At 40.2% G+C, this 27,462-nt stretch overlaps 1 protein-coding gene across 9 annotated transcripts in view; it reads right to left on the reverse strand.

The window, feature by feature from the left end:
* The window catches only part of CASK (calcium/calmodulin dependent serine protein kinase), a 303,425-nt gene that overhangs the window by 219,920 nt on the left and 56,043 nt on the right, over positions 1 to 27,462 (reverse strand). For all 9 annotated transcript variants that reach the window (XM_063450136.1, XM_063450134.1, XM_063450138.1 and 6 more), the window contains exon 2: positions 7,838 to 7,950. In XM_063450136.1, coding sequence (XP_063306206.1) covers positions 7,838 to 7,950 — 113 coding nt within the window. The remainder of the gene's footprint in view (positions 1 to 7,837; positions 7,951 to 27,462) is intronic.

Raw genomic sequence — 27,462 nt, forward strand, 5'->3', positions numbered from 1 at the left:
CATATGAGGCAGCACAGCTGCAGGGAAAAAAAAAAAAAAGTGCAACGTTTCGGCCTACACAGAGGCCTTTATCAATTGTGATGTGAGCATATGAACTAGACCATGGAACAATGAAGAAGATTGCCTGGTATGATAATAAACGTTTTCTTTTAGGTGGATGGCCAGGTGTGTGTACGTCATTATCTGGGGAAGAAATTTTAGTTGGATACACTATGGAAAGAAAGCAGGATGTGTTTCAAAGCGGTTGTATTCAGCAAACACAGACTCGAAGGAATCCATTTTTAAAATGGAATGAGGCAAAAATGTGATTCTTTGTTAAACTAATTTGCATATGCCCACCCAGAATCTATTGCGGTAGTAACATCACTGCAAATTTGTGGTTTCTGTGGGAAAAGCAAGTCTTATGGCTTAACTGGTGTGCAGAATTTTGTTTAACATCGTATTAACTATCCACAGACTTCAGGTGGAAGGGGTATTCAGTCACAATTTTTCCCCCACCATAATTGCGTTGGTTGTTGCTTCGCAAGTACCTCCAAGCCTCAATAGCTAGCCAGTAACCAACCTCATGCTGATGATGCTTAACCATGAAACAGCTGTACAGGAGTGGTTCACTGGCTTTGCATCTTTTCCTAAGTTGTGTTGCAAAGCTGTTGTATACAGCAAACACAGACTCAAAAGGAATCTATATTTAACCACTTAAGGACACATGACATGTCTGACATGTCTGACATGTCATGATTCCCTTTTATTCCAGACGTTTGGTCCTTAAGGGGTTAAAATCAAATGAGGCAAAAATGTGACTGGTGTGCAGATTTTTGCTTAACGTTGTATTAATGCGGCACTGTCATGCCAAACTTCCTTTACCCAATCGATTCCTCTTCTCTCCCTCTCTCAGGATCTGTTCATTTATTCCTGTCTGCTCTAGTTTTCTTTAAAACATAAGACCATGTAGGGACTATTTCTCTTATGGAGGTTTCCTACGCCTGACCATCTATGACCAGGGAAGGAGAATAGTGTGCTACGTTTCCTGTGGTCAGAGAAATTTCCCCACAATTCTTACCTTTCCTCTGTGATCTCGCGATGCTTCCCGTCAGTATTCCTGAACGTCCTGTCATTTTAGACAGAACTGTGAATAAAAAATAACTTACCATTTGATGTCTTTTTTCTAAAACCTTTTTTCAGCCCCAAAAAATGCCAAATAAAAATCCATAATACCCGACGCAAAAAAAAAAAAAAAACAGAGTGCCAAAAAAAAAAAACAGACCCTAAAAAAGTAATCAATCTTCACTCATGGAGGGCACCGCACAGACTGAGCGCCGCAGGGCGGGGAAAGGCTTATAAAAGCCTCCCCACGCCCTGCAATTTGACTTAGAGCACTCTGATTGGTTAATTATAGGCCAAACAATCAGAGTGCTCTGACAGGTAAATGAAGAGACTGACAGGTAAGTCTCCACATTTACCTGTCACAGCACTCTGATTGGTTGGCTTGAAATCCAACCAGAGTGTTCTGTGTCGTTTTACACAGTGTGGGAAAGTTCTTTGGCATTTTCCCATGCTGTGTAATTTGACTCATAACACTGATTGGTTGCAACCAATCACAGTGGGGACACTAGGGGGCTTTTAGATGCCACACCATGGGGCCATTTGTTAGAGAGGGGGTGGGGGGCTTTTTTTTTTTTGCTTTACACAACAGTGAGCAGTATATATATATATATATATATATATAAATAAACAGCGGTCTGGAACTGCACTCACGGTCCTTTTAAATTGAAAATTCCTTTATTGCATCAAATATACCTATATATATATATGCTGCTCATTCAATTTGATGGCATCATGTAGTTGAGATAGATAGATATAGAGATATATAATCCATTTGTTAGAGAGGGGGTGGCGTCTAAAAGCCCCCTAGTGCCCCCCACTGTGATTCATTCTCTCTCTCTCTATATATCTATATCTATATCTATATATCTCAACTACATGATGCCATCACACTAGCAGCAACCAGAGCTGTAAGGCAAGAGTGGCCAAATGGTAAATACTACAACTCCCATTTGCATTAACCAGCTGTAATGCTGGCAAAGCATTTTTCAAGGTGTAGTTTTTCCATTAACTGGGGAATCTACTTCATGGATATCCCTACTATAAAGGTTTCTAGTGATCGTTGAATCCATGATAATAAAAAATAAAATAGAATATTCTCCTGTTCTAGGGGAAAAGGAGAATATTCTAACCAGCATTAGGAAAGCTGCACTTAATGAAAAGGGCATTAAGAGCATACAACCCAGAAAAGTGTAGTTTAAATCAGGGGTTCCCAATACGTAGATCGTGATCTACCAATTTATCGCAAAAGTGATCCTGATAGATTGCGTCTGGCACCATGTCTTCACCCTGGAGGAACGAGACTGCGCGCAGAGCTGCACAGCGCATGTCTAGGTGTTCCACCTTCCTCCAGTGACTCCTGGCAGCGGAAGGAGTCCTGAATGCAAGCGGCATCAGCCGATCGAGGCCAGAGCCAGGAGCAGTGAGCAGACCATAAACTGGGAGTGGAGTGTCTGTTTGCCGATTTTAAAAAAATCTATTTTTTTAATGTATAGTACGGTAATAGGATGAGCAGGGATTTTGTAGAGATGGGTGGGCATACATTTTGTAGAGGTGGGGGGGGAGTGGGGGGGGAGTTGTAGGGGTTTTGTCGAGGTGGGGGGGGGAGGGGCTCTTTTTTTTTTTTTTTTTTTTTTTTAAGTAGGTAGAGCTCGTAGAGCTGGTCATTTAAAAAGTAGATCATGACCCCAAAAAGTGTGGGCACCCCTGGTTTACATTATTTAATGTGGGTAGACAAAACTATATGAAACAGAAAAAAAATTACTGCTCTATTACAGACTCAAGCATTAATTAAATTTGATAAAGAAAACAAACAACGCTCTCTTAATGTAGTTGATATGGAGCATAGATACTTTACATAGATGTAAAACAATGCCTTCTCAGTGAAACAGCATTTGTTTACAATTGTCCTATACCCAGTTCAGATTGACAACCAGTGGAGGCTCTCGCATGAAAATGTCAAAAATCTGTAATTATATAGAAATTATGTTTACACCCATAGTTTGGTATAAAATCTCAGTGTGAAGAGTTAAGCAAAATACACTGTTTTACGTGACTTGTGCAAGGCCTTCGTAGTAAAATCTAATGTGGTTTACACAGCTTGCTAAATACTTTACATTAAACAGTGTTAAACAGCTTAGCCACCTTTCATAAAAAAGAAACAATTTTCTGAAATGTTAAATGTTTCCAAGCTTATGAGTTATTCTGGGAACTTTAGGAAGTCTTTCCACAAAAGGTAGCCAAAATACACTAGCAGACTACCTTACCCTTTATTCGCGTAAATTAAAATTAGCAGCAATTGATAACTGGAATTCTGTGTATGCCATGGCCTCTAGTCACAGCAACAAGGTATAAACCGACACATAAATATGTTTCCAGGCTCCTTGAACTGTAATGAGCCACAGCACACCTAAACAACCTTCGCTCTTGCCTCAGGAGAGGCCTGAGTTTACCTAGCAATCGGGATGATACAGTTCTTACTTACAAGTACTGTCACCATGGATATGTTGGGCCCTGATCAGATTTATTTTTATTTTTTACAGTTTCTATATAGCACCCTTATCCAGAGAACTTGAATAATTACACAAAGGAACTAATTACAACCCTAATTTTCTAAAATCTGCAGTACAACAGCAGAGGACAATTTATCATGCCTTTAAAATCCCTACATTAATTTGTCACATTCATAACTAAAAGGGCAATCATTAATGCTGCATTGCAGTTTCAAGAGTTTAATTATTTTCAGAATAGTTCCACGAGTCCTTAGGAATATCTGAAGAGATTACCAAGAGTATGTCTATAATTTAAGCCTCTTGGGGTTCTGCAGTGGGATAATGCCTTAACAATGTACTTACTGGCCATAGGGAACAGAATTCTAAAAGGAGAATAGCAAGGAAAATTATGATCCTGCTATACTCCCAAGGGCTCAGGGAAGGCCAAAACCTTTGCTTTCACAATGTAAAGAGAGAGAGACAAACAGACAGACACACACTTGTAAAATACGTACTTTACATTGTAAAAGCCAAGGTTTTGGCCTTCCTTGAGGCCCTGGGAGTATAGCAGGATCATAATTTTCCTTGCTATTCTTTTATAATTCTGTTCCCTATGGCCAAAAAGTACATTGTTAAGGCATTGAACAATGCATGAAGATGCTGTAAAGATCTCACATAGAAGCAACCTGCAATACCTAAAGGTGTAAGGAGTTGCATAAGGCAGATACGTGGTCATACATAGGCACAGGAAATTTTCTACCATTTAAAAAAAAAAAAGGCTGAGACGTGCCCAAGAGACCGACATATATGATACTGTGTAAGAAATATATATTGTTTCCATACTTAGGAACATAAAGACCGTATACACTTTTATACTATATTTAAACTAATTCAACACACTAGAGAATTTCTAAACCAAAAAGCGTCTATATAGTTACACAATATTCCAGAAAGCCTTGGGCAAAGTTTGGCAATAAGTAAGTAGAAATGTCGTTTTGCTGAGCACTGTCCAAAGGCAAGAGTTTAATTTTCACTTTTAGCATGGTCATTTTTTTTTTATATTGTCCCCATAGTCCTATTATAGTTCTACAGACCATAGAGTACACACCTGTGCCCTGTTTTTACCTCTAAAACCACCCTCTCTCTCGCTCTCAACACTGGGATCCTCTTCCCACTGGCACCATCTTAAAAAGTGATGTCATGCGCTGCCTTCAACTGCTCTTCCTTTCTAGTTCTCCATAATCTTGCACATGCCCAGTCCCAGGCAATCGGAAAACAAGAGAGGTGGATCTTGCGGTATTACAGGAGATAGACTCGATGAAAAAGGTGGGTGAGTAAAGGTGGGAATATTTATACTTGACAAAGGAAGTGGATATTAATTTTCAATATTTAACTGTAACTTGAATAATTTTGGTAAATAGATGAAATAACAAAACTTGTGTCAGTGTCCAAACATTTTCATACCTAACTGTGGCGCAAAAAAAGAAGAAAAGATTGAGAGAAGAGAGAACAACTGGAGAAAGGCAAGCATGAGGTGACAGTGCTGCTTTGAAGGACAACTGTTATACTAAAAAAATGGATTTAAAAAAATTTATAATAGAATCTATTGTAAGAAGCATTCACTTACTCAAGAGAGTGAGTCCTGCTGGAGTTTACAGCCAGAGGCTGAAATTCAAGCTTGGAGAACAGTCTCAAAAAAGCAGCACTTACACCATCTGGGGACTTTGCAGAATTTGACAGTGAAATCGCTGCTTAGGGTTTGTTGGCCGGGGTGGGAAGGGCAGGCAAAGGTGAGGTCTACTTATCTGAGCCTGCCCCCTTGCGGGTTCTGCCATTTTCCCCTCAGAGGTTCCTCATTAGCACCAGGAGCTAACCCTGCATGCATGAGAGTATAGCACTGAGGTCTATGCTGTATCCCGTTACCGTCTTAGACAGCCAGTGAGTCAAAAAATAAAAATGTAATATAGCCATCAGCTTCTCAATGTATGCGGCTGAGAGAACAGGATAACATTTGATGGTACTTTGCTTAGGTTAATTTTACTATTCTGTCCTGATTGCTGTGAGGGGGTGAGCTACCCATACCTAATGTTGTAATGATTAACTAGAAAAAATATATATAGCAATAGGGATATATTTATTAACGTGTTCTGAAAAGCGACAGCTAAAATTTGTCATTATTTTGATCATAGCTATGGAGGTGTTCTAAAAGACATCTAAAAAATAAGTGAGTTTCTGTCCTGGACAGGTCATATTGACAACAAAAAAAATATTTTTGCCTAAACTTCAATATTTGTTGAGGAATTTGCAAATTCTATAATTTAAATAATTATTTTCTTTATACCTTTTGTTTGACAAAATTTATAAAAATAAATAAAGCCCCCAGGGTGGTCACCATCATTTACAAAAACCAGTAAGAGAAACGTCTGGGGCTCCCTAACATTAGGGCTTAGTAGTGAAGAGCATTACTGGGGACTGTGACTTTAATGTGCACTCTCAAATTCGAATATACTACAGTTGGAATGCATAGAATCGTATTGGTCGCTGGCTAAAGGTATCCATTATTTATTTGGATTCCTAGATCAACAAGACCCAAAATTCCAAACATGCTTACATACACCAAGCTGGCTCTTGCATAACTGGGAAAATAATCAGAATAAGTGCAGTATATATTCTCCATGGTTCTTAACAACTCCTTAATATTCTATACATGTTGGCCTTTCCTCTTCGTTTAATTACGAGCCTTGGATAGCTGCAGTTTAACACATTTGCATCAAGTGTCAAGGATGGAATGATTTTCCCCTTTCCCGAACTGCGGTCAGGTATGGTTTACCAGCAAACTACTTTTCCTTACAATTAAGGCTTCTGGTGGCTAAAACAGAAGGTTCTGTCTATCCTCAGAAAGTAGACAAACAATTGAATTTGCTGGAAAAGTGATGTGTACATAACTTAAACCAGCTATGAAAGTACTCGCTGTTATTGATATGTGAATGGGGAGGTGTCCACAGTCTCATGGGTTTATTTCTGCATGGCATAAAGACTTGCGGTATATAATTGAGGAGATCCAATGGCTTAGAGCCTACCAGATTCAGAAGGGGCTTACATCTTGTACCTCGCACATAGAACACATTTGAAAAATACTAAATTGATAGTATCTGGTACCAGCCACATTGACCTACATAACTGGCTAAATGCTGTAGATGTCATTCTGCCACCGGCACCACGATTCACATGGTGGACCTGTCCCTTAATAATTCCATACCGGTTCCTAGTAAAAAAGACTAGTCAGTGAGGGGATTGACCATTCAACCCATGATTGAGACTTGCCTATTATTGATGTTGCCTGAACATTAACTTTTTTTTTTTTTTTTTCAAAGTTGTAGTAGCAGAAAATACATTACAAGAATACTATAGTGTTAGGAATAAAAACCTGTATTTCTAACGGTGGAGTGCTGTAAAAATTAACTCACCCTCCATCTCCAGCAACATCATTGAGGAGACATGGCCTACCCCTCGCTCGTCTGATCCAATGGTCCTCAGAGAAGCATTAGGCACCTGAAGTGCATGTGCTGCGAGCCACAGATGCACATCCAAACTTCCTAATAGGAAAGCATTGTATTAAATGCTTTCCTAAGAGCTTCCACATCACATGCACACCAGTGCAGCAGAAATGCAGCAGCAGTGCCTTTAGTAGAGAGACACCCACTAGATGTGGATTAACCCTGCTATGTGAACATAATGGTTTCTATTAAAAAACAAAACAAAAAAAAAACTTTTTTAAATGTATTTATGTTAACGTTGCAATGTTAAAAAGGACAGAGCCATTGCACCCAGACCACTTCATTGACATGAAGTGGTCTGGGTGAGTTTAGTGTCCCATTAATAGCTAAAAATTGTCATTCCACCACAATTGCAACTTAAAGAATATTATGACAAAAATTTGTCTCAACAAATCAGGCAACAAGGATGTCATGTGAGGTGTCGGACACATTATTTAAATTTAACTGTACTTTAATCAATGTTATTACCACTCACTGATTAATGTTCCGTGTGTTTAGGAGATCTTAAGGCCATAAAAGTGATGCATGACTGCTGAGGTACCTGTAAAAACTTAGCATTTTCTGAATGCAGAGCTGTAACGTATACCCCATGGACAACCCCTCCCCGCCCCCAAAAAATAGCTTTCTTTGTATTACTAAATTGTAATGGACAGCCAAAACCCCAAAAATTATAGTTTTGCAGCTTACCTTCTGTACTTAAACCTGGACTTGATGTGAACTTGGCAACGTCGACAATTTTTACAGCAAACTGCTGTCCAGTCTCCCGATTGATACATCTTCGTACAACACTAAATGGACCCCTGAAAAAGAGGGAACACATAGCTTTAATTGCATATAAAAATAAAAATGCAACAAAACATTAAAACATTATTCAATGTCTGATTCAACGAATTAAAAATTAGAAAAAAATAAAAATAAAAATAGCCCAATTAGAAAAGTAAACTTACATTGGGGCTATGTAAATATGCAGAATAGAAATATACTTTGCAGATAATATCTTTCCATTGTTACTTGTAAAGGGAAACTCTTTCATAGACTGCTTTCTGCATTTTCACCCATTTTCTTTGAACATCAAACAAGCAACCAACTAGCAGATCCTGTTTAAAGGGACAGTTTACGCACCATAACAAACAGCGCTCCTCAGGTCCCCCCAGATGGCATCCAGCTTATGAATCTCAGTTTCAGGGTGAACTGATGTTCTCAGCCAATAACTGACCCCCATGCATAAAACTGGCTTGGAAAGAAACTTACCTTTTTCAAGTCCATTTTATAAGTAGCGAGTCACTAATTGGCTGAGAGTGTCAGTTGACCATGCTCAGCCAAATCAGTGGTGCCCCTTCCATGGCAGCATTCCGTGCTTTCTGAAACATCAGAAGCCGGATGCCGCCTGGGGGACCCCAGGATCGGCACTAGAGGTTCACATCGGGGTAATAGCGCCTAAGGGCCTCCCGACACCATAACTTAATTTATATGAAGCGGTTATCATGATCGAAGTGCCTGTTAAATCAAGTTTATGGTATTAATTATGCAGCTCAAACTGCAGTTGCACTCATAGGATTTCATTGCCACTATCAGTATACTAAAAGTTCCAGTCAGTCTTGTGAGTGTTATGCAGGATCCTCCGGAGGCCATTGGTCAGGGATGTGTGCTGCCCCGGCTTAGGGAAGAGATGTCACGCATACTTGACATGATTTTAACCCAATGTCACAGTTAACCTGAGATGCCAGTTTTTGGCATCCAGGGTTAACTTGAATTCTCTTTTGTATTTAGCATTTTTTCTGTTCTGGCATGAAATAAGTTAGTTTGGGGCTCTGTGATTTAACAGCTTCACAGAGAACACCTGCTGTGCCTGCAGCCAGAAATCTGTAAAGCTTTTGCCGCCTGAACAGATAAGAATCAAATGCACTGGGTCACAAAAGTTGAGTGCACAAAGGGCCAGCCTTAGGCTTTTAAGCACCCTGTGTGAAAATCTTCATCGCTCACACCGCTAAGGCCAGCGGCCTGAGTGCACATAAGCAATCTAGATGAACCAGGAATCATAAACTGGTCATTGGGACCTGGCTTTGTTAGAAACAGAAAGATTGAGATAAATAAAAGAATGCCAGTCAAAACTAAACTGAACTCCTCTTGGACTTAATCTGATCAACACTGGGCCGGATTTAACTAGGAGCTCCCACGGTAAGATTCTTAGCGAAAATTTACTCTAGTGTAGGTTCTGTGTTTTGTTCAAAGGGACACTATACTCACCAGAACAACTACATTAAGCTGTAACAAAACAAAGAAAATAAATCCAAAGGTGGCTGGGAGTCTATAAGTGGGGGGAGAGGTTTATATTATATGGTTGGTTTTTTGATACCTTACCTAAAACGTTTATATATGCTTATGCATTTAACTCTCTCCTTTATTTCTCCCCTCCTCTCTTATTGCTTGTACACCCTTAGCCAGAGCACTATTTAGTTAATCTCCTTTCTATTTTAGAAAGGTAGCTCTCTTAGTAGGCTATTAATTAGCCACTTCCATTTTGTGCCTGGCCTCTCCTCTTTCCTCTCTGTCTCTCTCTATTTAGACTGGTTACCATTAGTTTTTATTTTATTTTAAGTTTGGTGTATTTTTCTATTATAGATAAGTCTTGATTGGAACACCCTTGAAGGTGTTTCCCAGGAGTATAGGGTTGGAACACTAAGGGTGACTACTTGTGGAGGAGTTTACTATATGTGGGGCTATATGAATGTGAGATTATGATCCACACATTCCATTACCCACTACTCTCCACCTAGCCTCTCCACCCATATGAGTGTTTCTATACCCTTAGCCCAAGCATCATTGAGTCATTATTATTTTTCCTTTTTTTTTTTTAGAAGGATTACATACAGTAGGCTACTATTTAGCCACCTATCTCTATTTTTGATGGTGGGTTATTCCTCTTAACTGACTCTATCTATTTAGATTTAGATTGGTATTTATGTATACATTGTATTATATACCTTAATGAAGTTATTTATTATTTTCTTTCCTGTTAACATTTACTATTGGAATTGGACTGGGTAATTGTCCTCATGGTTGTCTCTTAGTTAGACCACCTTTGGATTTATTTTCTTTGTTTTGTTTCATTACCCTAGGGTTACCCCCTTTCTACCCAGTCTAGGTGACCATCCCTTACCTAAGAGACGGTAATAGGGTAGGGTTTTGTCCTCCCTGTTTTCTGGTCCCTTAAGGTTTCATCTATACATTAAGCTGTAGTTGTTCTGGTGACTATAGTCAGTTCCAGCAGGCATTTAGTAGAAAACACTTGTTTACATTACAGCCAAGGGACACCTCCAGTGGACCCCAATCAGACGGCTACTAGATGTGCTTCCTGGGGCACTGCAGTACTGGCATTCAGTGCCTCTGCATGGATACACTGAACTTCCCTCAGAGATGCATGCAAGTTTGGCACAGAGCAACATTTATTGGTCTTTTTCCTGTTAAGATATTAAAAAATCTAATTCTATCTTTGGGCTCTCGTATCTGGATTCACAAACCTGAAGAGATCCTATTACAGAGTAATCTTGATAATGTATTTTTTGCTAAATTGTGTTTTGTGGAATTTTTTTAAACCTAATGTTGGTGGGTAACTAAAGGAGCCCATTTATAAAATGCCACGGTGGTGGCGGCAGCTTTTGATAGTAGTGTTAAGTGTGGGTGATGTGACGCCGATTCTTAATTATTTTTTTCTATATATAATTTTCAGTACAGTGCAGACAAATAGCGCATAAAAGACAAACAAAACGCAAAAAAAAAAAAAAACTTCCGTCCAAGATAATAGCATATACATACAGTACAGTGTGAAGTAATAATAAATGTCAAATAGTAAGAGAGTGTACACAAGTATTCCCCGGAATGATCTTAATCTTTATGTGATCTCGCAATGCTCCATGGTCACATGCAACAGAGAAGAAAGGTATGATGAGGGACCAATAATGCAGTATTGTGTGGTGTTACATACAAAAGAACCAGGTGTAAAAAATGGACACACATGTAAAAGAACCTCACACCAGCTCTACAGCTATGAAGATTGAGGATCGCAATATCACTATAAAGATGAAGATCATTCCAGGAAGACTTGGACTCTCTCTTTCTATTTTACATTTATCTTCACTTCACACTGTGGTGTGAAGGTTGGTTTCTTCCTACAACATCACTGACCTAGGGAGCAGTCTTATAGCTGCAGAAATGTTTACATTGTTGTAGCCACAAGTTTCACTGTGACCAAACAACTCTATGCACAAAAAGCTGTGCACTGAGTAAATAGTCATGGCTCTTAGAGCTGCCTATTAAAGGCATCACACACATTAATCTAAAATATCTGTTTCGCTTGCAAACTTTCAGTTAAATGATATAGAAGAAATGCTTTGCCTCTTTCTCAAAGCACATTAAAAAAACACAAGTAGGAATACATAGTTACTAGTAGAGGAAATTAATAGTACACATTTACATAGGAACACAGATTAAACAGATGGCATGGCTCCTTCCCCACTCCTCTACACCCGAATTTGAACACTGCATTGAGTAAAGAACTAAATAATCAAGCTGCCCAATACTTCATAGTGAGAGCTTCTAATTAAGGTGTCTTATTAATAGATATGTATTGAGTTCTATTTGACAAGTAAAAACAAAAAAACAATGGCAGAGGTTTTAATTTCCTAATAAAAAATATGTCATACTATTAAAATCTTGACACTAAATGCCCAATTATCCCTGGCAATCAGAAAATGATTGCCAAGTTAGAGTAGTAAAATCTATTTGATTAAAAAAAAAAAAAAAAGGGGAAAGGAAACAGATTGTATCGTTTTCCAGAAATCAGATGTAGCGGAATGCAGTGAGCCTGTCCTGCAAAATGCCTGTGTGACTGTGTTCGTATATGTTTTCCCTATGTTGAAATTGCTATTCGTTTGTGTATTATGTGAATTGTATGGTATTCGGTAGTTTCCATCCGTACTATATACTTATGGAAACTACCGAACGGAGGGACCACCCCAGAGAGAAGTGTGCCAGCTATTAAAGTTCACATTCTTTCCAACCGCAAGTTAACCGGCTCATTAACATTGTATCTGGGTGGCCGCCATTCGGCATGCGTACACGTGGCGGCGGCCATCTTACGCATGAAAATCCCAGCGGTGTTTGGTCGTCGAGTGCCTGGAACTCAAATCGGACACTCAAACAACCAAACACCGCTGAGACCTCCAGAGCTCCGTAACTGCCGAACGGAGAAACATAACGAATCCCCATTCGGTAGTAATAAAGTACCGAATGAGGGAATCACTATCTAGGTGAATGTAAATGTGGATGGCAATTATAAATGTCTGTTTTAACTGCCGAACGGAGACCGACCGCAGGGCCCATTCTCATGGAACCCTTTTCGGATACCAACTCGTGTGCGGTCGGTCAAACTTCACCTGCCTGTAACTACCGAACCCCTGGTCCGATCTGGGTGAATTTTGGATATTATATTCACCCAGATCAGGGCTACCTAGCGGTACCCTGATATTAAGGATATGTGATGGTTTAGGGGTACATCCAAGTTTGGGGTAAAGTACTGTACAACTTAAGGGGATTATGACTCACTCTGAGGGGAGGAGATGTGTGGGAGGTAACAAGAATGGTATTGGTTACTGTCCTAATTACTGTAGTTCCCTCCCTTGCATGGGAGCAGGCTTTATAAGAAACCTTGGAATAAACGATTGTCAGTTCTACTCCTGAAACTGTGTGTCGTCCAGTTATTGGGAGTGCTGTGGGGATTTCGCTGTACCTTTTTACCTGCTGGAAACTCTGTTGTGGATTTACTAATGACTTGTTCCTGAGCCTTCCTTGGATCTAAAGGGGAGAATAGCTGCGAGAAATCAGCTCTCCGCTACATCAGACAATTGGAAAAGTGACCGATTATCTGTCTGGCCGATATTCTGCATTTTCAGCAATATCAGTATCAGCCATTAAAGATACCGATATTGCAGACCAGGGCCACCATCAGGGTACTGGGGGGCCCAGCACACTTACTTACCTTACCAGCAGCTCCCCTAACTCTCGCGAGTCCCGCGCCATCAGAGTGTTGCCACGGGTTACCATGGCAACGCTCCGCGCAGCACACAGACCGCAAGAGTTAGACAGGGGACTAAAACAAAATCTAAAAAAACAAAAATACCCCCACAGCGGTCTGTGACCAGTATCTATAGGCTGTTTTCATAATTACATTAAATTATGAATGGAGCTTCCTTTCCACACTGTGATCGGTACTGGGCAGCTGGCCATGGTTTTCTGAATATCTTTCTAAAGCTCTATGCAGCACTGACTTCCAACACTGCATAGAGCTAATCTGTCTGGGGCCACTAAAAATGGCCCATCTGATAGGGGAGCCCAAGGTGTCTATTTATACCTGGGTTTCCTGGTAACCCTGCTCATATCAAAACTGCAGGGTGAGTAACCATCCTAAAGGCATTAAAGCCCACTCTGTATTGGACAGCATGGAATAACCTAGGGAAAGCCTAAGTAGATGTATTGCAATTCAAAAAAAATAAAAAATATGGGCAGAGGCAGCATCTTCAGACTTTAATACAAGTAAGATTTTACTATATTTAGGGACGGGGGGGGGCAGATGGTTTTAACACTATAGGGTCAGGAATACATATTTGGTTTAATTAAAGGAACACTATAGGGTCAGGAAGACAAACATATGACACTATGTGATATCAAATGAGGTGAGGAAATGTTTGTGTGAGAGATGTGGTGTGTAAGTTCCAGTGTCTGAATGCTGAGAACACTGAGGAGGCTTGGGCAGGCATTGTGGGCATGTGTTGAGCTGAGTGAAGCTCAGGCATGCCCAAGTAAGGTGTGTCATTACTGATTCTTATAGAGCAGGGGTTCCCAATTAATTTTTCCTGTGGAACCCTTTGACAATGTATCAACATCGTGGAACCCCCCCTCCCTGTGTATCTGTGTGTGTGTGTATCTGACATATAAATACACACACACACACTGGCACACACAGTGAGGAGGACTGTCAGAGAGGACACACGAGCTAGGGGAAGCAGCCAGTTAAAAAATGTTGCCCTTTGGACAAGGGCACAAAGATGGGCATGCTCACAGTGAGACATGGGAGAATGCAGAAAAGCATGGCTGTAACTTAGCTCAGTAAGAAACATTAGCTCAGTAAGAAAACCTACCAGGCTTTTCGGGGAGGGGTTTCTTAATTTAATTATAAATTTCAGATTTCACATTAAAAAGGCACTTTTACAAAGTGCTGTTAAGATGAGATACCCCATACACAGAAAGAACGTCAAGCAAGCTGAAGTTCTTTACTGTGTGGAGTGGCCCTTTAAGATACAAGAAGCATGTGGAAACAAGATAAATAAAAGGATGGTGACTGTGTCGCTTTAATAGACATTCTGTCAGGAGTGTATTTAAAGAGACACTATGGGCACCAAATCAACTTTGTTTTCCTGGCATTATAAAATCCCTTTAATGAACCAGATTTGGTGTATAGATCATGCCCCTGCAGTATCACTGCTCTCAGGAGCTAAATCACTTTGTTTATAAAGCCCTAGCTACATCTCCCTGCACAGAGAGATCTAATGTCTAAACTTACTGTATTCCAAATTCTGTTTAGTTTAGAATTTCTAATCTCCTGCTCTGTTAACCCCTTAACGCCGTTACGGCGTGCTATGCCGTCACGGGTTAAGTGGGCTTTAACGCCGTTATGACGGCATAGCACGCCGTAACGGCTTGCAGCCCCAGGAGGTAAGTTATACTTACCTCCGCCGCGATCCACTTCGGGAGGACTGCCTCACAGCCCAGGCAGCCCTCCCACGGCAAATGAGGCCCCCGGGGGCCATGTGATCGCTCTCAAAGAGCGATCACATGGCCCCCTATAGCTGGCTGTGGATATGCCAGCAGGGGGACTGTTTGAAATATCAGACAGTCCCCCTGCTGGTGGGAAGAATTAAAAAAAATAATTAGCCATGTGTAAAAATAAAATAAATGCATTTTTATATATATATAATATGTATATATATTATATATATAATATATATACATATTATATATATGTAACGTCATACAAAGTGTATTTTAATATTAATATAAGTATATATATTAATATTAAAATACACTTAGAATGACATTACATATATGTAATATGTATATATATTATATATATAATAGATGTACATATATATATTATATATAAATACGTATAATTAAAATAATAAATAAATTAAATAATAAAATAAATAAATAAAATATTGAAACAAAATTTAATATAAATTATATATGCATATGTAATTTCATTCTAACTGTATTTTGTTATTAATATATATATATCGGTAACAAAATACACTTAGAATGACATTCTATATATATCTATCTATATATAAAATGCAAATAACCGCAAATATATATATATATAGATAAATACATATAATTACATAAAAGATTACATCAGTATACACGTAGAATTTAAATACCTATAAATGCATATATATTAAAATTCTACATGTATATTTAAATAATCTTTTAACGTAATTATGTGATTTGATTAATTAAAATTTGATTGACATGCATGACAACACAGGGAGAAAGTGCAGAGAATTTAATTTGCAAGCACTATATTTGACCCTGTAACTCTCCAAGACACCATAAAACCTGTACATAGGGGGTACTGTTTTACCCGGGAGACTTCGCTGAACTCAAATATTCGTGTTTCAAACTGGTAAATTGTATTACAACGATGATATTTTAAGTAAAAGTGACGTTTTTTGCATTTTTTACAAGCGAACTGCACTTTTATGGTCTATTTTATTGTTGTAATATGTTTTACTGTTTTAAAACACTAATATTTGTGTTTAGTGAAGTCTCCCGAGAATAACAGTACCCCCCATGTACAGGTTTTATGGTGTTTTGGAACGTTAGAGAGTCACATATAAGGCTTGCATTTCATTTTTTTCACATTGAAATTTGCCAGATTGGTTATGTTGCCTTTGAGAGCGTATGGTAGCCCAGGAATGAGAATTACCCCCATGATGGCATACCATTTGCAAAAGTAGACAACCCGAGGTATTGCAAGTGGGGTATGTCCAGTCTTTCTTAGTAGCCACTTAGTCACAAACACTGGCCAAATATTCGTTTTTTGCTTTTTTCACACAAAAACAAATATGAACGCTAACTTTGGCCAGTGTTTGTGACTAAGTGGCTACTAAAAAAGACTAAACATACCCCACTTTCAATACCTTGGCTTGTCTACTTTTTCAAATGGTATGCCATTATGGGGGTAATTCTCATTCCTGGGCTACCACACCGTCTCAAAGGTAACATTACCAATCTGGCAAATTTCAATTTGAAAATGTAATGTTCTATATTTGACCCTGTAACTTTCCAAAACAACATAAAACCTGTTAATGGGGGGTACTGTTGTACTCGTGAGACATCGCTGATTACAAATATGTGCATTTTTTTTGCAGTAAAACCTAACAGTATTATGACATTCACAGTTGAAATGTCAGACGGAAATGCAAATTTAAAAAAAAATCTTATTTTCTCACATTTTTTTTACTTTTATTCATAATAAATGATGTTCCATATATGAATAGTTAATGATAGATTAAAGCCCTGTTTCTCCTGAACAAAATGATATATAATAAGTGTGGGTGCATATAATTTGAAAGAGGGGAACTACGGGTGAACAGACACATAGCGCAAATTCCAGTTTTTGTTTACGTTTTGTTTTGATCAGAACGTGCACTATTGACTCCGTCCTGAAGGGGTTAATAGGTTGCTAGACCTTGCAGAACATTAATGTAAGATTAAATTTCCGAAAGCAAGTTTATATCAAATTGAAACCTTTTTTTTTTTACGCAGGCTCTCTCAGTCAAAACTAGGGGAGGTGTGCCTAGTGCCACATGGACATATAAATGGCAATAATAATAATGGACATAAATAAAGTGATTAACCCCTGAATGGCAGAGCACTGAGCAGTGAAACTGCCAGGCAATGATCAATGCACCAAAACTACTTAAGCTAAAGTAGATTTGCCATCTGTAGTGCCCCTTTAATCTTAGAAACACTTGTGATTCGGATTATTTCCTTTATCCGAAGTGCCTCTGGTTTTAGTAGGAAGAGTTTTTAGCTATATGATTCTTATGTAAAAAAAAAAAAAAAAAATGAATGCAAAAATATATATAGCGCAAACATATTACGTAGCACTTTACAACATTCATGAGTAGGTAGAACCGTAAACAAAACACACACCAACTATTCCAAGTGCTTACAGGAAACAATGTTATTGGGGACCCTGCTTGAACACGCTTACAATCTTACTGCTAAATTAGAGAAATAAAAAGAATCTCATTAATTGAGAAAAAGGACGATTACCATGGCTGACAAATTTTGTTAAATTTCTGTGTAATGAAATGGTGGAAAAGTCAAAAATAACATGAAGAGTGAGCATTTGTTTATGAAGTGCTTAACTAATAAATGCTAAATTATAGATGCAATTGTAAATTAGCAGTTAAGCTCATTGTGGCATGTCAGTTATGCAGAGAGCATATTTAAGAATGTGCTATAATAGCCTCCTACAACACAAAAACCAGATGGGTTTTTAAGAACCAATGTAAAATGCAGCACAATAAAGCATTACTCTAGTAGATATTGCTTCCCAATTAGTGTAAAATATAGCTTCACATTTGGTGCTTAAAATACAACCAATTATTCAGTTAAGAGATTTCCATGTTACACAACAAACTATTTTCACATTCAAAACTTTCCTTCATTTATAGATAAAAGTAGGATTGAATATGTAAAAAATATTGTAGTAATTTGCAGTAGTTAACACAATGGTCAGATGTTTTAACAGAAAATCAAAAATGCAATTTCAGCAAGGTCAACTGAACAAGCAACAATTACCATCACTGGTCCATTATTGTTTTTAAAAGGGCACTCAAGTAAGAATCTATGTATTCTTTCTTTAGCTGTATTATATAGGGATATTTGTCAAGAAAAAAAGTGAGGAGGGCCCTGCTCAAAACAAGCTTACAATATTGTAAAATTCACAAAACTATTAAAGGGACACTATAGTAACCTGAACAACTTTAGCTTAATGAAGCAGTTTTGGTGTATAGAACATGCCCCTGCAGCCTTACTGCTCAATCCTCTGCCATTTAGGAGTTAACCCCTTAAGGACGCATGACGGAAAATTTCCGTCATAAATGAAAATTAACCCCTAATTGTGGCAATCGTGGGGTTAATCTTCCTGTAGTGTGTCTCCCTATCGGAGGCACACTATCATGGGCAGTTTCACTGATTCAGCCCATGTGATCGCTCATTAGTAACAAAATCCCCCCCCCCCTCACCTCTTTCAAATAAAATTTAACCCCTTACCTGCCCTTTGATCACTCTGCCTGCAGTGATCAAAATACAGATCACAGTATTTCACTGTGGTCTGATTTTTTTCTTTTAACCCCTGAGTGTTACCTTTTATTTTTTTTAATCCTCAGGGGTTAAATGTATTTAATTAATTCATTTAAATATTTTAAAATATTTATTTATTTAGCTAAAGTGGGTAGAAGTTAGTGGGGAAATTTGGGGCTTTACAGTTAGGCTAGTTAGGGGTTAAAAGTAAAAAAAAAGTTAAAAAAACTTTTGAAAAGTTTAAACAAAGTTTTAAAATAGTAAAATAAGATGTTAAAAGCTAAATAAAACTTTTTAAAAGTTAAAAAAATGTTTAAAAAAGGGGGGAAATGCGTATTACCGCTACACTTGGTACAGGCTAGCGAAAAAGTGATACCACGGTAAGGTTTCAAATATGCCTTTTGAAACACCCTGGGGTGTCTTCTTTAGGAAATGGTATGCCTTTGTGAAGTAAATGGAAAACACAACCTATTAAAAAAATTCCAAAGTGGGGCATGGTCCCAGCGTAAAAATTCTACCTGGAATGGCTGTGTCTCAAATGTGCCCCTTCAACGTTGTCATATACCTGGTAAAGGTACATACGGGGTATTGCTGTACTCAGATGACATAGCGGAGCAACATATGATGTATTATACTGCTGTAACACATATAAGGTTTGCAAAATATATTTTACAAACTCATTGAGTATGTCAAAAAGGCATATAAAAAGCGTATTACCACTACACTTGGTACAAGCTAGCGGAAAAATTATTTCACGCTACGGTTCAAAATACATCTTTTGAAATACCCTAGGGTGTCTTCTTTAAGAAATGGTATGCCTTTATGGGGTAGCTGGAATAATTAACCTACAAACAAACCTCCAAAGTGGGGTATGGACACAGCGTAAAAATGTAAAGTTTGAAAAAACTTAAAAGGCTGTGTCTCAAATGTGCCCCTTCAATGTCCGCATATACCTGGCAAAGGTACATATGGGGGTATTGCTGTGCTCAGATGACACAGCTGAGCAAGATAGGAAAGTCTTATATAGCTGTAGCACACATAAGGTTTGCAAAATACACAGTACAAACTCACGGTGTGTGTCAAAAAAGCAGAAAAAATGCTTATTACCACTACACTTGGTACAAGCTAGCGGAAAAATGATCCCCCCACTAAGGTTCAAAATACCGTATATACTCGAGTATAAGCCGAGTTTTTCAGCACATTTTTTGTGCTGAAAAACCCCAACTCGGCTTATACTCGAGTCAATTGTCTGTATTATGGCAATTTGCATTGCCATAATACAGACAGGGGCTGTGGGGGCTGCAGAGAGATGTTACTTACCTTTCCTGCAGCTCCTGTCAGCTTTCTCCTCCTCCGCCGGTCCGTTCAGCTCTTCTGTCAGCTCACAGTGTAAATCTCGCGAGAGCCGCGGCTCTCGCGAGATTTACACTGGGAGCTGACCGAGGTGCTGAACGGACCGGCGGAGGAGGAGAGAGCTGACAGGAGCTGCAGGAAAGGTAAGTAACATCTCTCTGCAGCCCCCACAGCCCCCTCCTACTGGACCACCAGGGAAGGAGAGCCCCCCTCCCTGGCCAGCTAGCAAGCAGGGAGGGGGGACGAAAAAAATGTATATATATTAATAATAAAAAAAATAAAAATAATAAAATAAAAATAATAAAATAAAAAAATAATAATAATAAAAAAATGTAATGAAACAAAAAAAATATTAAAATAATAATTAAAAAATAAAAATGCCCACCCCCCACCAAGGCTCTGCATCACACTCTGCATTACACACACACACACACTGCATTCTCATACACACACACACACACACTGCATTCTCATACACACACACACACACACACTGCATTCTCATACACACACACACACACACTGCATTCTCATACACACACACACACACACACACTGCATTCTCATACACACACACACACACACACACACTGCATTCTCATACACACACACACACACACACACACTGCATTCTCATACACACACACACACACACACTGCATTCTCATACACACACACACACACACACTGCATTCTCATACACACACACACACACACACTGCATTCTCATACACACACACACACACACACTGCATTCTCATACACACACACACACACACACACACTGCATTCTCATACACACACACACACACACACACACTGCATTCTCATACACACACACACACACACACACACTGCATTCTCATACACACACACACACACACACACACTGCATTCTCATACACACACACACACACACACACACTGCATTCTCATACACACACACACACACACACTGCATTCTCATACACACACACACACACACACTGCATTCTCATACACACACACACACACACACTGCATTCTCATACACACACACACACACACACACACTGCATTCTCATACACACACACACACACACACACTGCATTCTCATACACACACACACACACACACACTGCATTCTCATACACACACACACACACACACACACACACTGCATTCTCATACACACACACACACACACACACACATACACACACACACACACACTGCATTCTCATACACACACACACACACACACACACACACACACACACACACACACACACACACACACACACTGCATTCTCATACACACACACACACACACACTGCATTCTCATACACACACACACACACACACACTGCATTCTCATACACACACACACACACACACACACTGCATTCTCATACACACACACACACACACACACTGCATTCTCATACACACACACACACACTGCATTCTCATACACACACACACACACACACACTGCATTCTCATACACACACACACACACACACACACTGCATTCTCATACACACACACACACACACACACTGCATTCTCATACACACACACACACACACACACTGCATTCTCATACACACACACACACACACACACACTGCATTCTCATACACACACACACACACACACACTGCATTCTCATACACACACACACACACACACTGCATTCTCACACACACACACACACACACACTGCATTCTCATACACACACACACACACACACTGCATTCTCATACACACACACACACACACACTGCATTCTCATACACACACACACACACACACACTGCATTCTCATACACACACACACACACACACACACTGCATTCTCATACACACACACACACACACACACACACACTGCATTCTCATACACACACACACACACACACACTGCATTCTCATACACACACACACACACACACTGCATTCTCATACACACACACACACACACACACTGCATTCTCATACACACACACACACACACTGCATTCTCATACACACACACACACACACACTGCATTCTCATACACACACACACACACACTGCATTCTCATACACACACACACACACACACTGCATTCTCATACACACACACACACACACACACACACACACACACACTGCATTCTCATACACACACACACACACTGCATTCTCATACACACACACACACACACACACTGCATTCTCATACACACACACACACACACACACACACACACTGCATTCTCATACACACACACACACACACACACTGCATTCTCATACACACACACACACACACACACACACACTGCATTCTCATACACACACACACACACACACACACACACACTGCATTCTCATACACACACACACACACTGCATTCTCATACACACACACACACACTGCATTCTCATACACACACACACACACTGCATTCTCATACACACACACACACACACACACACTGCATTCTCATACACACACACACACACACACACACTGCATTCTCATACACACACACACACACACACACACTGCATTCTCATACACACACACACACACACTGCATTCTCATACACACACACACTGCATTCTCATACACACACACACACACACACTGCATTCTCATACACACACACACACACACACACTGCATTCTCATACACACACACACACACTGCATTCTCATACACACACACACACACACACACACTGCATTCTCATACACACACACACACACACACACTGCATTCTCATACACACACACACACACACACACTGCATTCTCATACACACACACACACACACACACACTGCATTCTCATACACACACACACACACACACACTGCATTCTCATACACACACACACACACACACACTGCATTCTCATACACACACACACACACACACTGCATTCTCATACACACACACACACACACACACTGCATTCTCATACACACACACACACACACACACTGCATTCTCATACACACACACACACACACTGCATTCTCATACACACACACACACACACACTGCATTCTCATACACACACACACACACTGCATTCTCATACACACACACACACACTGCATTCTCATACACACACACACACACACTGCATTCTCATACACACACACACACACACTGCATTCTCATACACACACACACACACACTGCATTCTCATACACACACACACACACACACACACACACACACTGCATTCTCATACACACACACACACACACTGCATTCTCATACACACACACACACACACTGCATTCTCATACACACACACACACACACTGCATTCTCATACACACACACACACACACTGCATTCTCATACACACACACACACACACACTGCATTCTCATACACACACACACACACACACTGCATTCTCATACACACACACACACACACACACACTGCATTCTCATACACACACACACACACACACACACTGCATTCTCATACACACACACACACACTGCATTCTCATACACACACACACACACTGCATTCTCATACACACACACACACACACTGCATTCTCATACACACACACACACACACTGCATTCTCATACACACACACACACACACACACACTGCATTCTCATACACACACACACACACACTGCATTCTCATACACACACACACACACACACTGCATTCTCATACACACACACACACACTGCATTCTCATACACACACACACTGCATTCTCATACACACACACACACTGCATTCTCATACACACACACACACTGCATTCTCATACACACACACACACACACACTGCATTCTCATACACACACACACACACACACTGCATTCTCATACACACACACACACACACACTGCATTCTCATACACACACACACACACACACTGCATTCTCATACACACACACACACACACACACTGCATTCTCATACACACACACACACACACACACACTGCATTCTCATACACACACACACACACACTGCATTCTCATACACACACACACACACACACACACTGCATTCTCATACACACACACACACACTGCATTCTCATACACACACACACACACACACAGCATTCTCATACACACACACACACACACTGCATTCTCATACACACACACACACACACACACACACTGCATTCTCATACACACACACACACACACTGCATTCTCATACACACACTCATACACACACACACACACACACTGCATTCTCATACACACACACACACACACACACACACACACTGCATTCTCATACACACACACACACACACACACACACTGCATTCTCATACACACACACACACACACACACTGCATTCTCATACACACACACACACACACACACTGCATTCTCATACACACACACACACACACACACTGCATTCTCATACACACACACACACACACACTGCATTCTCATACACACACACACACACACACACTGCATTCTCATACACACACACACACACACACACACTGCATTCTCATACACACACACACACACACACACTGCATTCTCATACACACACACACACACACACACACTGCATTCTCATACACACACACACACACACACACACTGCATTCTCATACACACACACACACACACACACACTGCATTCTCATACACACACACACACACACACTGCATTCTCACACACACACACACACACACACACACTGCATTCTCACACACACACACACACACACTGCATTCTCATACACACACACACACACACACTGCATTCTCATACACACACACACACACTGCATTCTCATACACACACACACACACACACTGCATTCTCATACACACACACACACACTGCATTCTCATACACACACACACACACTGCATTCTCATACACACACACACACACTGCATTCTCATACACACACACACACACACTGCATTCTCATACACACACACACACACACTGCATTCTCATACACACACACACTGCATTCTCATACACACACACACACACACACTGCATTCTCATACACACACACACACACACACACTGCATTCTCATACACACACACACACACACACACTGCATTCTCATACACACACACACACACACTGCATTCTCATACACACACTGCATTCTCATACACACACTGCATTCTCATACACACACACACACACACTGCATTCTCATACACACACACACACACACTGCATTCTCATACACACACACACACTGCATTCTCATACACACACACACACACACTGCATTCTCATACACACACACACACACACACACTGCATTCTCATACACACACACACACACACACACACACTGCATTCTCATACACACACACACACACACACACACTGCATTCTCATACACACACACACACACACACACACTGCATTCTCATACACACACACACACACACACACACTGCATTCTCATACACACACACACACACTGCATTCTCATACACACACTGCATTCTCATACACACACACACACACACTGCATTCTCATACACACACACACACACACTGCATTCTCATACACACACACACACACTGCATTCTCATACACACACACACACACACTGCATTCTCATACACACACACACACACTGCATTCTCATACACACACACACACACACTGCATTCTCATACACACACACACACACTGCATTCTCATACACACACACACACTGCATTCTCATACACACACACACACTGCATTCTCATACACACACACACACTGCATTCTCATACACACACACACACTGCATTCTCATACACACACACACACTGCATTCTCACACACACACACACACTGCATTCTCACACACACACACACACACTGCATTCTCACACACACACACACACTGCATTCTCACACACACACACACACACTGCATTCTCATACACACACACACACACACACTGCATTCTCATACACACACACACACACACACTGCATTCTCATACACACACACACACACACACTGCATTCTCATACACACACACACACACACACTGCATTCTCATACACACACACACACACACTGCATTCTCATACACACACACACACTGCATTCTCATACACACACACACACTGCATTCTCATACACACACACACACACTGCATTCTCATACACACACACACACTGCATTCTCATACACACACACACACTGCATTCTCATACACACACACACACTGCATTCTCATACACACACACACACTGCATTCTCATACACACACACACACTGCATTCTCATACACACACACTGCATTCTCATACACACACACTGCATTCTCATACACACACACTGCATTCTCATACACACACACGCACTGCATTCTCATACACACACACACACTGCATTCTCATACACACACACACACACTGCATTCTCATACACACACACACACACTGCATTCTCATACACACACACACACTGCATTCTCATACACACACACACACACTGCATTCTCATACACACACACACACACTGCATTCTCATACACACACACACACACTGCATTCTCATACACACACACACACTGCATTCTCATACACACACACACACACTGCATTCTCATACACACACACACACACTGCATTCTCATACACACACACACACACACTGCATTCTCATACACACACACACACTGCATTCTCATACACACACACACACACTGCATTCTCATACACACACACACACTGCATTCTCATACACACACACACACTGCATTCTCATACACACACACACACTGCATTCTCATACACACACACACACTGCATTCTCATACACACACACACACTGCATTCTCATACACACACACACACTGCATTCTCATACACACACACACACTGCATTCTCATACACACACACACACTGCATTCTCATACACACACACACTGCATTCTCATACACACACACACTGCATTCTCATACACACACACACTGCATTCTCATACACACACACACACTGCATTCTCATACACACACACACTGCATTCTCATACACACACACACTGCATTCTCATACACACACACACTGCATTCTCATACACACACACACTGCATTCTCATACACACACACACACTGCATTCTCATACACACACACACACTGCATTCTCATACACACACACACACTGCATTCTCATACACACACACACACTGCATTCTCATACACACACACACACTGCATTCTCATACACACACACACACTGCATTCTCATACACACACACACTGCATTCTCATACACACACACTCTGCATTCTCATACACACACACTCTGCATTCTCATACACACACACTCTGCATTCTCATACACACACACACACTGCATTCTCATACACACACACACACTGCATTCTCATACACACACACTGTAAATAAATATTCAATTAATATAATTTTTTAAGGATCTAATTTTATTTAGAAATTTACCAGCAGCTGCTGCATTTCCCACCCTAGTCTTATACTCGAGTCAATACGTTTTCCCAGTTTTTT

This window comes from Pelobates fuscus, chromosome 1 (genome assembly GCF_036172605.1).
Source record: "Pelobates fuscus isolate aPelFus1 chromosome 1, aPelFus1.pri, whole genome shotgun sequence".
Classification (NCBI taxonomy): Eukaryota; Metazoa; Chordata; class Amphibia; order Anura; family Pelobatidae; genus Pelobates; species Pelobates fuscus.